The following is a 12,913-nucleotide window of genomic DNA, read 5'->3' as shown; positions in this document are numbered from 1 at the left end:
ACAAATTATTTAGTTCTGCTTTAATATTTTTTCCTTTTTACTGTTAATTATGTTGATGAAATCTTCATGGTCTTTGAGAGCAAGAATGGAGGAAAAAACATAGTAAAAGAAAATAAATATAAAATGAACCTAGTGGTTCGTAAACTTATCTGCTGGTGTATGTCTCTAAACTCTTAAAAATCCCTGAACTGTTTCAATTTTCAGGGTCTAAATTTTCTAATCAACACATACATACATTCATGGATTTGCACAAGGTTTAGCAACCTAGATCGCTGGTGCATTTTACTCTAGACATGAGTACCTGGAGGTGGTATCTACCAGAATTATGATGTGCTTCGACTCTGCATCTTTCATCTCCCCTTTCTTATGGAAAGAAAGAGAGACCGACCGTGGTGACCACGTGAGAATTACATTGCACCTCTTGCTAAATTTAGCAATGGTTTCTTCATCGTCTAGCTGCCCTCCATCCCACGGATTCCTCTCGCAGCCCCACGAATCCAAGCCCATGTTTGCAAAGCATTTTCCACTCTTTACCTCCCACCAAAGCGATCCTCCCGTTTTGGTGCAGGCCAACTGCTGCAGACTGCATTTTCCTTGGATCATGTCAAAACGCAAAGGTTTCGTTCAGAGAAATGTCAAGGCGCCTGGGACCTTCTTTCGATTTCTTTGATCAGCCCCCGCTTTGTGATCTTTAATTTCCAGGAGTGTCATATGAAGCATTATCTGATTCGTTTGCCGCCAGAAGCATTCGTCAAGATTGGGTTTAATTTGTCAGGTTCGTGTTCCTTGCTCGACTGGTCACCATTTTGTTGCAAATATTCAATTCATGTGTGTTGGATCCTTGTTTTTTTTGTCTGTTTGGAGTTGGGTTGATCAGTGGGTCCTTAGTTTCTGAAAGATCAAGCAAAAATTTTGTTGGGATTCATTCTCATCTGCTAACTGCTATGACATGATTTCCTTCCTACCTGCGTATGAAAGATTCAGCTAAAGGATGAACAGAAGAAGAAGGATTTGTGTCGCGTAAGGCTGTTGATACATACTCTGCCTGCCGTGTGTGTAGTTTCAGATAGATCGAGCACGGCATGGACTTCAGCCCTCAGAAGAAGGGAGCTGAACACGATCACAGCAGCTTCGAACACGACGACGTCTATGATGAGTTCGGAGCTGAATCCACCACGTCGAGGCCGTATCCACACGACAGCAAACCAAAGCCCAAGAACAAGGCAGATCATCAGTTAGATCACAAGGCGAGCCACCTGTCCGGCGCGGCGAATCCAATCCACGGCGGCGCACCCCACGCGACGGCGCCGGTGCCGCCGCACAGCTCGGAACCGGCAGCAGGTAACGCGATCGCTGCGGCGACGGGCAACAATGCTGCTGCTGAAGCCGCCGGCAATGGCGTCGGCGGCAGCTCGGACGGCGGCGGCGGCGGCCCGCGGAGCAACAGCATGGAGAGCAGCAGCACCGCGTCGGCGCACGTCCGGCGGCACACCGGCGGCGACAGCCGGTGGGACGCCATCCAGCTGGCCACGGCGTCCCTGGAGGCGCCGCTGAACCTGTGCCACTTCCGGCTGCTCAAGCGGCTGGGCTACGGCGACATCGGCAGCGTGTACCTGGTGGAGCTCCGCGGCACGCAGGCCTTCTTCGCCATGAAGGTGATGGACAAGGCGTCCATCATCAGCCGCAACAAGATGGCCCGCGCGCAGACGGAGCGCGAGATCCTCGGCCTGCTCGACCACCCCTTCCTCCCCACGCTCTACACTCACTTCGAGACCGACAAGTTCTACTGCCTCGTCATGGAGTACTGCAGCGGCGGCAACCTCCACTCGCTCCGCCAGAAGCAGCCCGGCAAGCACTTCTCCGAGCCCGCCGCCAGGTTCTACGTCGCCGAGGTGCTGCTCGCCATGGAGTACCTGCACATGCTGGGGATCGTGTACAGGGACCTCAAGCCGGAGAACGTGCTGGTCCGGGACGACGGCCACATCATGCTCTCCGACTTCGACCTCTCGCTGCGCTGCAGCGTGTGCCCGACGCTGGTCAAGTCGTCGTCGGTGCACTCCACGGGGAGCGGCGGCGGCGGCAGCGGGAGCGGAGGCGGCGGCAGGGGCGGGGCGGACGCCGCGGACGGCGAGGTCCTCACCGCCAACCAGGGGTGCATCCAGCCGTCGTCCTTCTTCCCGCGCATCCTGCCGCGGCGCAGCCGGAAGCCGTCCCGGAGCGAGCTGGGGCTCGGCGGGCCGCCGGCGGTGGAGTTCAACGCGGAGCCGACGGACGCGCGGTCCATGTCCTTCGTCGGCACGCACGAGTACCTGGCGCCGGAGATCATCCGCGGCGAGGGCCACGGCAGCGCCGTCGACTGGTGGACGCTCGGCATCTTCCTCTACGAGCTGCTGCACGGCTGCACGCCCTTCAAGGGCGCCGGCAACCGCGCCACGCTCTGCAACGTCATCGAGCAGCCGCTCCGGTTCCCCTCCGACGCTGCCGGCGGCGGGCCGCCCACCAGCTCCGTCGCCAAGGACCTCATCCGCGGCCTGCTCGTCAAGGAGCCCCAAAAGCGGATCGCCTTCACCAGGGGCGCCACTGAGATCAAGCAGCACCCCTTCTTCGACGGCGTCAACTGGGCGCTCGTGAGGAGCATGACACCGCCGTCGGTGCCGGAGCCGGTGGACTTCCGGCAGTACGGAGCCAGCAAGGAGAAGAAGCCGGCCGAGGCGGCGGCGTCGGCCGAGACAGCGCCGCCCGGTCACACCGCAAAGTCGAACTCCAGCGACTCTTACACGGATTTTGAGTACTTCTAGCCTAGGACGTACTGATGGTCGACATGCATATTCTGATGACTTATGTACAAGGTTAGATTATCTTGATTGATCGAGGGATCTTTTAACAAAATGCTTTGATCATGTATTGATCTTGTAATACAATACTTTCATGTACCATTTGACTGCAAATTAAATTAAGTCATATCATGACGGTATAATGGTAGTGAATGCTGACAAAGTGCAATTGAGTACCACATGTCTTGCTGCATGATATATGCACCCACCATTAAAATTACGTTTAGAGGAACAAGTGCCTCAGGTAAACACTGCCAGATGAGATAGGATACTGCTGCTTTGGTACTTCATGCTGATCTAGTTACACTGGTTAAGTCCTAGCAATGTTAACTGCACTAAATGGACGGCCAAAAACACTTGGCTTGCACTTATCTCGCACACACCAAGTGGCGTACCGCATGGAACACATGGATGGACAGCTTAAGAACACCATCAGAAATCCTGAAGTGAAAGGCACATATGTCACCAACTTTAATATCCTTAGCTGCAACCACGTTTTCCCAGCCCATTGTGAGACTCGCACGGCCATCTGCATTAAGCTGCACTCTAACAGTACCACGATCTTGCCCATCTACTTCAAAATGAGCAAAGCCCACCCCTTTATTCAGGCAAGAAAGCAATGGCCTAGAGATGTACTTTGCAGAGAGCCGCTGCCACAAAAAAAATGCATACAGTTAGCAATAAATCATAGTTCTCATATAATAGGAAGCAAATAATCAGAGAAGTCAAAATAAGAATGATTAGAGCTAACCATCCTTCCCTTTCTCTTCACGTTTGATTTATTCATTTGGTATACATAAAATGGGATCTCTGGTGGGGCATAACCACAGAGCTCTCTCAGGTGTTTCTTCATTCCAGAAGAGAGCATTAGTTTATTTCCACGGAAAAAACATTCATCATTCCCCGTACAATCCCATAATTCAGACCCTGCCACACACAAAGATGGTCATATACAATACTTATGCAATTCATGCACCATAGAATCAACAAAAATGTCTGATATCGTGTTAGGCAATGCATCAAAAATGCATCTAACTTAGCATCAAATATTCAATTTATTGTTTTTATTACTCAAGAACCTTCTAAAATTATTCTCATGTAAGATGTAAATACCAATGTCAAAATCTTTCCTATACTTGCTCAAGACATGAAAACATACCTGGTTCTCCACTGCCAGAGTCATTTGGTATGAGAGAAGATTTCACATCATCATCGCACCACAGGCATGTATCCTCCTCATCACGTATTTCAATGCAAATAGGTTGTTTCTTTGCACCACCTGTTATTACAGGAAATTTGAACATCCAAAAGGTGTGTGGATTATGATTAGTACAAATAATAGGACTACTCACCAGCTTGTCCTTTTAATTCTTTAACTGCCCACAACCTATCTTCTTTTTCGCTTAGCTTGGTCTTCGCTTCACTATCCACTGAAAGAGTATCTATTGCACATGGTACTTTTGTGCTTGAGGCAGAGTCTTCCCCATGATCTAACTGCCAAATATGGAAAGAATTGTCAAACTACTAGAAGGACAGAATTCAAAAAAGAATACTAAATATTAAATTAGCATTCTTCAAGGCATAGTCATTGATACTAGCATACTCAATTAATTTTATTGTTGATAGCAAGATGTTATGTCTATTTATCTGATGACATGAAACCAGATATCACAACTCATTTCACATATCAACGTAATGGCATATTCAGTGTAAAACTATTCATCAAGTTATTCATATGAAGCTCAACTTCTGTACTAAGTATAACATTTCATAACCATTATGCTTCAACATATAGGCAGGACAGTGAGAGCAGAAGCCCCCATATGTCAGGAGAAGGCATGTGACATGGTTGGGCTTGAATGATCTACACTGAAAGTCGATAAATCTACAATAATATAGCACTATAGCAGGCACGGACAAGAATGTGCTCTACATGTGCATAGGGTGAAAGACAAACAACTCATTTTTAATTGGCCGCTTGCCTACTAACTAAACTGCGCTCATTGGTACCTCTACTCTGTTTCTCCTTTGTTTTCTCAAACATGCAGGAGAACTACATGCACAAAAACCTTATCTTTCTCCTTTTCATGTACATAACCTTCTCTATATATTCTTCAGAAATCCACACTACTTATCTCATATTAAGAAAAGAGGTGGACATAGAGGTTTTGGACGACATGTCCATGTATAGATAAATCCAATTTTGAGAACTATGGATAGCATGTGTTAGGCTGCCTTACTTCTGAAACTGCAACGGATAAGAGGTGCCACATATAGGAACAATTCAAAATGTTCTAACAGATGTCCTTACCTTCGACTGCAGTAGGGCCACCTGTGAACGTAGCTGATCTATCTCTTGCTCTAAAGACTTCACTTTGCTTCTTTCGATGCTTAACCTTTCATTGAAAATACGAACATCTTGCTGACGACTAATCATTTCGTCCATAGTTCTCTCCAGTGTTACAAATATTTTGTCCATTCCATTTAAACCAGACAACATATCCTGCAGTATTGCATCATTAGAAATTTTCTTCAAAGAGGAGATAGGAACAAAAGCCACCAACATAACAAATGTATTCAAATTGACCAACCTTCAACGATGTATCATCAGCATTTCTTGTTTCTTGTTTATTCAGCATAGATTGGTCCTTTATCGGTTTATCTCTTTCTTCACTAACTGCAGCAAGCTGCCAGAAAGAAACAAACAAAAGGCATCAAAGCAATGTATTCTTAGCTCAAGAAAGATGGATTCCAACATACCTATGAATTCTACAAAGGATGAGTTAGTATCACATGAGTTCATCTTGAGACAACTTAGGCAGGAGAAGACAATAAGTGCTATTGGAGATAAGTGGACTATTGGCTCAACATTGCATCTTGAATAAAAACTGAAAACAGATGTACATCAGGTGATGCGTGATGATACCGGATGTTCAAGCCAGCTGACCTCCCCAGTTCCACTTTCAGCACTATCCTTAGCAACGGTAGCTTCACCAATTTCATTCAAATTTGTTAATGCTTGCCTGCCAACAATTTAGATGACTACATGAATTTTAACTGAATCAAAGACAACTGGAGAATTGAATTTGACTAAATTATCAATCTTCTGCGCAAGTTCTCGGCAAAAGAAGCCAACAATTTTTCACTTCATACTAGTGTTGCGTCTATAATCATATTACAATGTAATAATTCTATTTTTAGTGTTAAAATTGTTTGTAACAAAGAAATATCAACAAAAAAATAGGATCAGAACAAGGATAACACATACGCACTTTTGATGTACATCACCATAAGGAGACATGTCAGGTTTGTCACTGAACAGCAGTTTACATGATCCTAATTCAAGCTCTAGCTTATCTGCTTTAGCTTCAAGTTTCTTCAGCTTTGGTAGTTCCATCTCTGCCCTTTCCCTGTGCCCCTGCTTCTCCAATAGCTTTTCTTTTAACCACTCAGCATTTGTGGAGCAAAGTTTTAACTTTGTAGCTTCATCCACTTCCTTTTCCTATAGATATGTATAATCATATGGGTAAAAGGTGTTAATGGTTTTGGAAAATTGGAGTAGACAGACTACAGAGTACAGGCAGTAAATGGAAGTAGTCAGAGAACCAGTCTCATTGACAATATGATAAATAAAATGGATTGAAATGTAAAAACTAAAAAGGCTCATTGGCTCATGGAGTTTGGCACTTGCCCATTAATTTTTGTTAAGATAACTATGAAAGTGTGTTTCTGCTCTGGTTGTCATTCCCGTTTGATGTTTGGAAGCTTTTCTTATTATCACCAAACAAGTATTTATGTTTGTTGCTTGGTTCGTAGATTTTGCCACTGGATTAGCTGTCTGCGCACCTGTATGACTGTATTCCTTGTATAAGCAATGACTGAATCACCACTTTGTGTTGAAGTGAAAACTAACTCCAAATTAAAAGTAGCTGGTGTTCATTGAATACAGAGAGCACTAGGTACCTCACCTGGGAATCAGAACGCAGGGTGGCAAGAAAGGATCTGGTCTATTCCAGCAGCTTTTAGGAAGCTAGCACTAGCAGCACCTAATCGAAAGTCGATTTTGCCACCCAAAATGTGGATTTAATTTTAATCTGAACCTGCTCAATGGATTCAGTCACGGATTCGCATCGGCAATGGGCAAGTGACTCCATTGAGGTGGCGCTGAACAGCCCCCGCCACTGCGGCCAACTGCTGTCAGACCTTAGCGAAGAGAACAGAGGGGGGATTTACTGCATGGGCTGGAGAAGTCAAAATGGGGAACCAGGGAATGAGCTCCCGTTGCGGTAACTGTGGAACATTGCACAGTTCCAACCTAATCAGCATCTGTGAGCAGCGCAAGAACTGAACAGATGCCACATCGAGCTCCCATGCCAAGTTGATGGGCCAGAAACATCTCAACGGAAGCAGCGCGCACCAAGCCAGCGAGAAATCTCTCCCTCTCTCAGTACAAACGAACCAACTCCACGGAACCCAATAGATCCCTCAAAGCAAGAGCCATACCGTGAGTACCCCTCCTAGCCTGCGCCCGCCGGCGACGACGTTGGTGAGGTCCCCGAGCGCGGCGCGCCTCTCGGCCTGCGCCGCCGCCGCCGCCGCCACCTTGGCGCCGCCGCCTTCCGCACCGGGGTTCTCCGCCATGGCCAACCGCCGAGGAGACGGGTGGCCCTCCTCGGAGGACTAGGGTATCCACCCGGAGGTGCCCAGGGGCGGAGGAGGAGAGGAGGGGAACGGAGCAGGCGGCGGTTGGGACTTGGGACTTGGGAGACGAGGAGCCGAGTGGAGGAGGCCGGAGATTTGAATTCGGGGGGCCTCCAAGTGAAGCGCGCTGCGAAACGGGACCGGATTGCAAAGGGGCCTCGAGCCTGAATTTTTTTATTTTAATCTTTTTTAATTTAATATTTTAATAATAATCTATGCAGATTTAAATTTTCAAAAATTAGTCTTTTTAGTCGCGCCAAGTTCCGTGGTGTGACTCGCTGAAAAGTCGCGCTATATGTTTTGGTGCGACCAAACTGTCACACTGGAACTCCCGCGGCCAGGCAGCTGACGTGGCAAGACTGAGTCGCGCCACATGAATTCGTGGCGCCACTCAGCCTTGCCACGTCAACTGTCTGGCCGCGGCAGCTTGGTCGCGCTAAAGCATTTGGCGCGACTCTTCAGTGAGCCACGCTACGTAATTTGGTACGATTAAAAAGACTGGTTTTTAAAAATTTAGATCTACATAAGTTATTATTAAAATATTAAATTAAAAAAATAAAAATAAAAAAAATTGCTCGAGCCTCGAGGGCACGCCAAGCACGCGCACACGGCCTCATGCCACGTGCCGTCGGAAGGACCTGGGGCCCATTTGCAGTGACAGCAGCCGGGCTCAACGCCAAGGCCCAACGGATGCAGGCGAGGCGAGCCAGGGCCCAGGAGGCTACCGAGCGTGGGTCCCCCCTCTCGATCACTGATCGGTGGTCCCGGTCCAAGCATGGTCCCACACGCCAGCGTGCGTGCCTGCCCCGCGCTCTTTTGGCTCACCTGATAGAAAATTTCTGGCTCTATCACTGACCTCTATCAAACATTTTTTTTGGGAACAAATTGGAGAAGCACTGCAGTGTTAAGATAGAGAAGCAAGAGTTCCAAAGTTGTTACATAAAAGATCGAGCATCTAAACTCAGAAAAATTTGAACTTAAGATAACAATGCATGGTAAACTTAAGTGTACCCTAAACTTAAAGGAGCTCCGGCACACCGCAGGCCAATCTTCTTAGGTCCTGTTTGGGGCCGCGACCTAAAAAATCGCGTGGCGTATAAGCGCAACGCGGCTCCAAGTCCGCTTCTGTGATTTTGCAGCGCCTAGTTCATTTCTCGCGTTTTGCTATTGCGGGCGGTCGGCCGACGCGCGTCCGACGCGAGTAGTTTGGCGAGATTAATTTGCTTTTCCTGCTTATAAGCTAAGTATACTCGGTCCCAAACAGGGCCTTAGCATGATCTGCCTTGATTTCTTTTTCCACTTACACAGCATCCATTTCTCAAACATAGTATCATGTTTCGATCCATGGACATAACCACAATGTTGCACGGGGGATGACTGAAGAATACCAATTTTGCCATCGTGCTTCTCACTATGTTTGCACGTGCCAATTGAAAATATTGAGAGTTTAGGGAACTAGAGAATATGCTGTGTAAGAACTATCGTTTGAAATATTTTTCTCAACTTCCTTCAAAGCAACTAAACGACAGTTGTATGTATGCATTTTGATGTATTTGGGGCAACCAGGATTCTGCATGTAGTCAACCTTATCCTAGAAGGCTAGAAGCACTTCGAACAAGAATACTAAAGATACTCATAATTTGACTAGTTATTTATTAAAACATGATAAATTTTGCTTCCTGATTAGGAGTTTTCATGATTGGTAGTTTTAGATGCCATGTTTGCAATAATAACTTTTCAAATTACAAAAAGAGAACATAGAGAAAAAACTTGACCTGCGGGGGGTAAGACCGCCCCCACGGCATTGTTTGAGAGGTAGAATGACCTTCTCACAGCAGGCCAAGAAAACCCCCGAACACCTGCCCCACCCATACACGGGGTCCGTCGCCTTGTGAGTTAGGCCGGGCTCCACAGTGCTTTGGACATGAAGCAGGCGAGAGGTTTTTTTTATCCGCAGGCGGAAATTCGTCCCGACCAGAGATCGAACCCACAACTTGCGGGGTGCCGCCGGACTGCCGTGACCAACTAGTCCGACATCCTTTGGCAAAAAAAAAAAAAGAGAACATAGAGAAATGCCCATCTATGTTATCCGTACATGTGGCCGGACAGATCAGGGCGTTTTCGCCTGGCCTGATAAGTTGGAGCAGAGGTGTGTCAGAGATAGAGAGCAGAGGACATGGGGTGACGATGAACAGAGCTACTAGCGATTATTCCGGGAGGACGACGGAAAAGGAAGGCCCCGAGGTGACCCTGTTGCTCTCGGTACGGTTAGGCCCCGGAAAGGGAAAGTCCCGTGCCGACCCGACCCCCCACCCCCACCCACCGGCCACCGCGAGCAGCCCTGTCCGCATCCGCACCCAACACGACTCCAACGACTCCCCGGCCGAATCCTTCCCGTCTCCCCCTTCCTCCGATCCCCGGACCTCCCGTATATATTGCATGTCCGTTGCGACCCCCCGGAGCACGGCTAACTCGCATCCCTTCCTCCCTCCCTCCCCTTGATCGACACGGACAAGAACCGTACGAGCTCGAGGCAAGACATGGCCGGCGGCGGCGGCGACAACACGCCGGAGGCCACGGCGTTCAAGAACGTCCCGCGGCGGCCGAGGAGCGCCTCGCCGGGGTCCGCGCCGGGTCCGCGCAAGGAGGAGCTCGGGGCCAGCGACGGTCCTGCCCGCGGAGGCTCCAGCGCGCCGGCGGCGGAGCGGCGCCGGCTGCTGCTTCGCCCCGAGGACGCCAAGAATGGTGGCGGCGGCGGCGCCCTCGCCCGCCGCGGCTTGTTCGGCGGCGGCGCGGCACCAGCGCCGTCAGGGAAAGAAGAGGCAGCTGCTGCGTCGGCGTCGGCGAGCAGCAGTAGGGAACGAGGAGCGGACTGGGCCAAGAAGGAGCGGATCCGCAAGGGAAAGATGCCGGCGCCGGAGGAGAGCCCGCCTCGGCGGATCGCCTACGAGGACGCGTCGGCCTCACCCCGGCCTGCCGGCAAGCTCATGGGCGACGCTATCCGGTCCCACGGGGGCTCCGCCGCCGCGGCCCGCCGCTCCAAGATGACGCCGCGGCGCGGGTCGAAAACCAAGAAACGCAAGGACCGCGGCGGCGGCCCCCCGTTCTGGTACGGCATGGGGAGGGACGGCCAGTCCACCTCCACGGCCGGCTCCGACCTCGACTACTCGTTCGACAAGATGGGCGCCGTCGTCAGCGACGAGCTCCGCGCCGCCCTCCGGAGCCTCGGCGTCGGCGCTGCTGCGCCCCAGCCCCTGCGCGTCTACGGCAGGATGATGTCCGGGTGCGACAGGAACACCCACCAGTCGCGCCTGCAGATGTCGTCCAAGAGCTGGCGCGCCGAGGACGGCGACTACCCGCTCTGCGCGTTCCTGACGGAGAAGGAGAAGGAGGCGGTGGAGGTCGGCAAGGGGCTGGCGGTTACGGCCTACGACCGCCGCGGCGCGCCGCACGACATCAGGATCGGTTACCTGGGGAGCAACCGGAGCTACCGGCTCACCAAGAACTGGGGCCACTTCCTGCGGGACAACGACCTCGTCGTCAAGCGCGCCGGCAAGGCCGCCGCCAGGGCGCCCAACGACGTCATGCTCGACCTGTGGCTGTTCCGCACGCCGGAAGGGAAGGTCGGGATGGTCATCATGCACTATCGCAAGGGCGACGCCGCGCACGCCGACGCCGCCTTCGAGGAGGAGGAGCGGAGGTCCAGGCCCCGGCTCGCGGACAATGCCTCCACGCCGGAGGCCACTTCGTCGCCGGAGCCGGACGGGGGCGCGGGGGGCGACGACGCTGCTATGGAGGACGTTGCTGGTGGTGCGGACGTGAAGGGGCAGGACGGCGCCGGCGCTCAGGGCGACGCGGCGGGCGCACCGTCCCCGTCGGACCCTGACGGTGGCGGTGGTGGCGCAAAGGCGGGCGAGGCGGAACAGGCCGAGGTGGCGGCCGCGCCTTTGTCGCCGGACGCTGATGGCACGAAGACGGAGGAGAAGGAGGCCGGCGGCGCACCGAAGGAGGCGGCCGCACACTCATCGTCGGAGGGCGTGATGGAGAAGAAGGGGGCTGGCGCGGCGCCGGGCGATGCTGATGGTACGAAGGCGGAGGAGAAAGAGGCCAGCTGTGCGGCGCCGACAGAGGCGGCCGCGCAATCGTCATCGTCGGACACCGCCAGCGGTGCGGCAAATGCGGAGGGCAAGGAGGCCGCGCCGCTGCCGGCGGCGGGCTCCGGCGGCGCCAAGAATGGTGACGGCCCTGCACCGCCCGTGGCAGCGGCCCCGTTTTGGTTCGGGTTTGGGCTCACTCAGCACGAGGTTTTAGCTGCACACGCGCTGGTGCTGTTATCTCTTGGTTAAAGGAGCTTAATTAAGGCTATGTGACTTTCTACTCTTGTACATGTCTAAAACATTTTGTACTCGATTTCTATGACGGCAAAGCGAAACTATTATAGTAGTGCAATAAACCCAATAGTGTCTGGGTTGATGCTTCTGGTTTAATTGGATTTTTAGAGCTTGATTTGATTTGGTTAGCAATTTTTGTAGGAGAATTTTCAGTTGCAATTGGAGCAGTCATTTGTGCTCACTGGCTGCAAATGTTCAGGTGATTGTGGGGGGTATTTGAGGGTTCAATCAGGACCGACATGGTCCCCAAGTATTGATTAGCTGGATTCCTGTAACGAGGAAGATAAATCAACAATAGTACCTGGAATATTTTACTGACAGTTTAGATAGCAGTGTAGCCATTTATATGAATTATTTTCTATCAATTCAAATTTAGTATGTAATGTGCAAGTGAAGTAATGGGCGCTCATGAGTTGCAAGAGGACATTTCAGTATCTTGCTGTTTATATCCGTAGAAGATTTTGTTTTTTGAACGAATGGTCATGGAGCTGGGGTGGGCCGCCGGGTTTGCTCGGTGGCGTTGGAATTGGATGAGAATGAGAAAGAGGTGTCTAGGCCCGAATGTCTTATTGGGCCGTGGGAGGCCAATAACAGCTGCTCCATGATTACTTCTGCTGAATCTACGGAAAGAAAAAAGGACGTCTCGGCTGTGCACATTCGAACTAGCCGAACTTCGTAACAACCGATGACGAGTGACCTTGTCTCTACCATCAAGAGTATACTGTCATGTGGTGCGGAAATGCTACCAGACATGTCGATGCGTCACCCCACTAAACATTCTTTAAAAGAATAGATTTCAGAATATCTGACGCAATTGGTCAATAACAAGTACTAGTACGTGTACAAAAACTTTCAGAATTGGTCTTCATCAACAGCTATTTCCATCTGAACCAGTAGTTTACAGAGAGAAAGACTCTGATTCGATGTTATTCTTAAGAAAAAAGAAAGAATAACACAAACTTTTCACTACTTCAAGATCCATAGGCT

The 12,913-nt window shown here is 50.6% G+C and overlaps 3 protein-coding genes across 3 annotated transcripts; 2 read left to right on the top strand and 1 right to left on the bottom strand.

Annotated features, from left to right (window-relative positions):
- The first annotated feature begins 1,072 nt into the window (after nucleotides 1–1,072).
- Nucleotides 1,073–2,982, top strand: LOC120697055 (serine/threonine-protein kinase RHS3-like). Its single transcript, XM_039980181.1, has one exon. It carries the CDS (start codon nucleotides 1,083–1,085, stop codon nucleotides 2,796–2,798), a length of 1,716 nt encoding a protein of 571 aa, XP_039836115.1. The 5' UTR covers nucleotides 1,073–1,082; the 3' UTR covers nucleotides 2,799–2,982.
- LOC120697056 (mitotic spindle checkpoint protein MAD1-like) lies at nucleotides 2,978–7,599 on the bottom strand. The gene is made up of 9 exons (XM_039980182.1): nucleotides 7,338–7,599; nucleotides 6,107–6,336; nucleotides 5,761–5,857; nucleotides 5,426–5,521; nucleotides 5,146–5,337; nucleotides 4,187–4,328; nucleotides 3,994–4,113; nucleotides 3,586–3,761; nucleotides 2,978–3,484 (listed from the first exon to the last, which is right to left on the bottom strand). The coding sequence occupies exons 1-9, from the start codon at nucleotides 7,473–7,475 to the stop codon at nucleotides 3,203–3,205; spliced, it is 1,473 nt and encodes a 490-aa protein (XP_039836116.1). The 5' UTR covers nucleotides 7,476–7,599; the 3' UTR covers nucleotides 2,978–3,202.
- A 2,476-nt stretch (nucleotides 7,600–10,075) lies between these two features.
- On the top strand, nucleotides 10,076–11,881 carry LOC120700387. Its single transcript, XM_039984598.1, has 2 exons — nucleotides 10,076–10,280; nucleotides 10,347–11,881. The coding sequence occupies exons 1-2, from the start codon at nucleotides 10,076–10,078 to the stop codon at nucleotides 11,879–11,881; spliced, it is 1,740 nt and encodes a 579-aa protein (XP_039840532.1).
- The last annotated feature ends 1,032 nt before the right edge of the window (nucleotides 11,882–12,913 follow it).

This window comes from Panicum virgatum, chromosome 3K (genome assembly GCF_016808335.1).
Source record: "Panicum virgatum strain AP13 chromosome 3K, P.virgatum_v5, whole genome shotgun sequence".
In the NCBI taxonomy this organism is placed as follows: Eukaryota; Viridiplantae; Streptophyta; class Magnoliopsida; order Poales; family Poaceae; genus Panicum; species Panicum virgatum.
The sequence above is the reverse complement of the archived record's forward strand: the minus strand, read 5'-3'. Positions and strand labels throughout refer to the sequence as shown.

Excerpts from the sequence above, each read along its gene's own strand:
- LOC120700387 (XM_039984598.1), top strand. The coding sequence starts at position 10,076 with ATGGCCGGCGGCGGCGGCGACAACACGCCGGAGGCCACGGCGTTCAAG. Across the intron at positions 10,281-10,346 it reads CCCCGAGGACGCCAAGAATG|GGAAAGAAGAGGCAGCTGCT; the intron begins GTGGCGGCGGCG and ends CAGCGCCGTCAG.
- LOC120697056 (XM_039980182.1), bottom strand. The coding sequence starts at position 7,475 with ATGGCGGAGAACCCCGGTGCGGAAGGCGGCGGCGCCAAGGTGGCGGCG. Across the intron at positions 5,522-5,760 it reads TCAGCTGGCTTGAACATCCG|CTTGCTGCAGTTAGTGAAGA; the intron begins GTATCATCACGC and ends TCTTTCTGGCAG. Across the intron at positions 3,485-3,585 it reads TGAAGAGAAAGGGAAGGATG|CGGCTCTCTGCAAAGTACAT; the intron begins GTTAGCTCTAAT and ends TTTTTGTGGCAG.
- LOC120697055 (XM_039980181.1), top strand. The coding sequence starts at position 1,083 with ATGGACTTCAGCCCTCAGAAGAAGGGAGCTGAACACGATCACAGCAGC.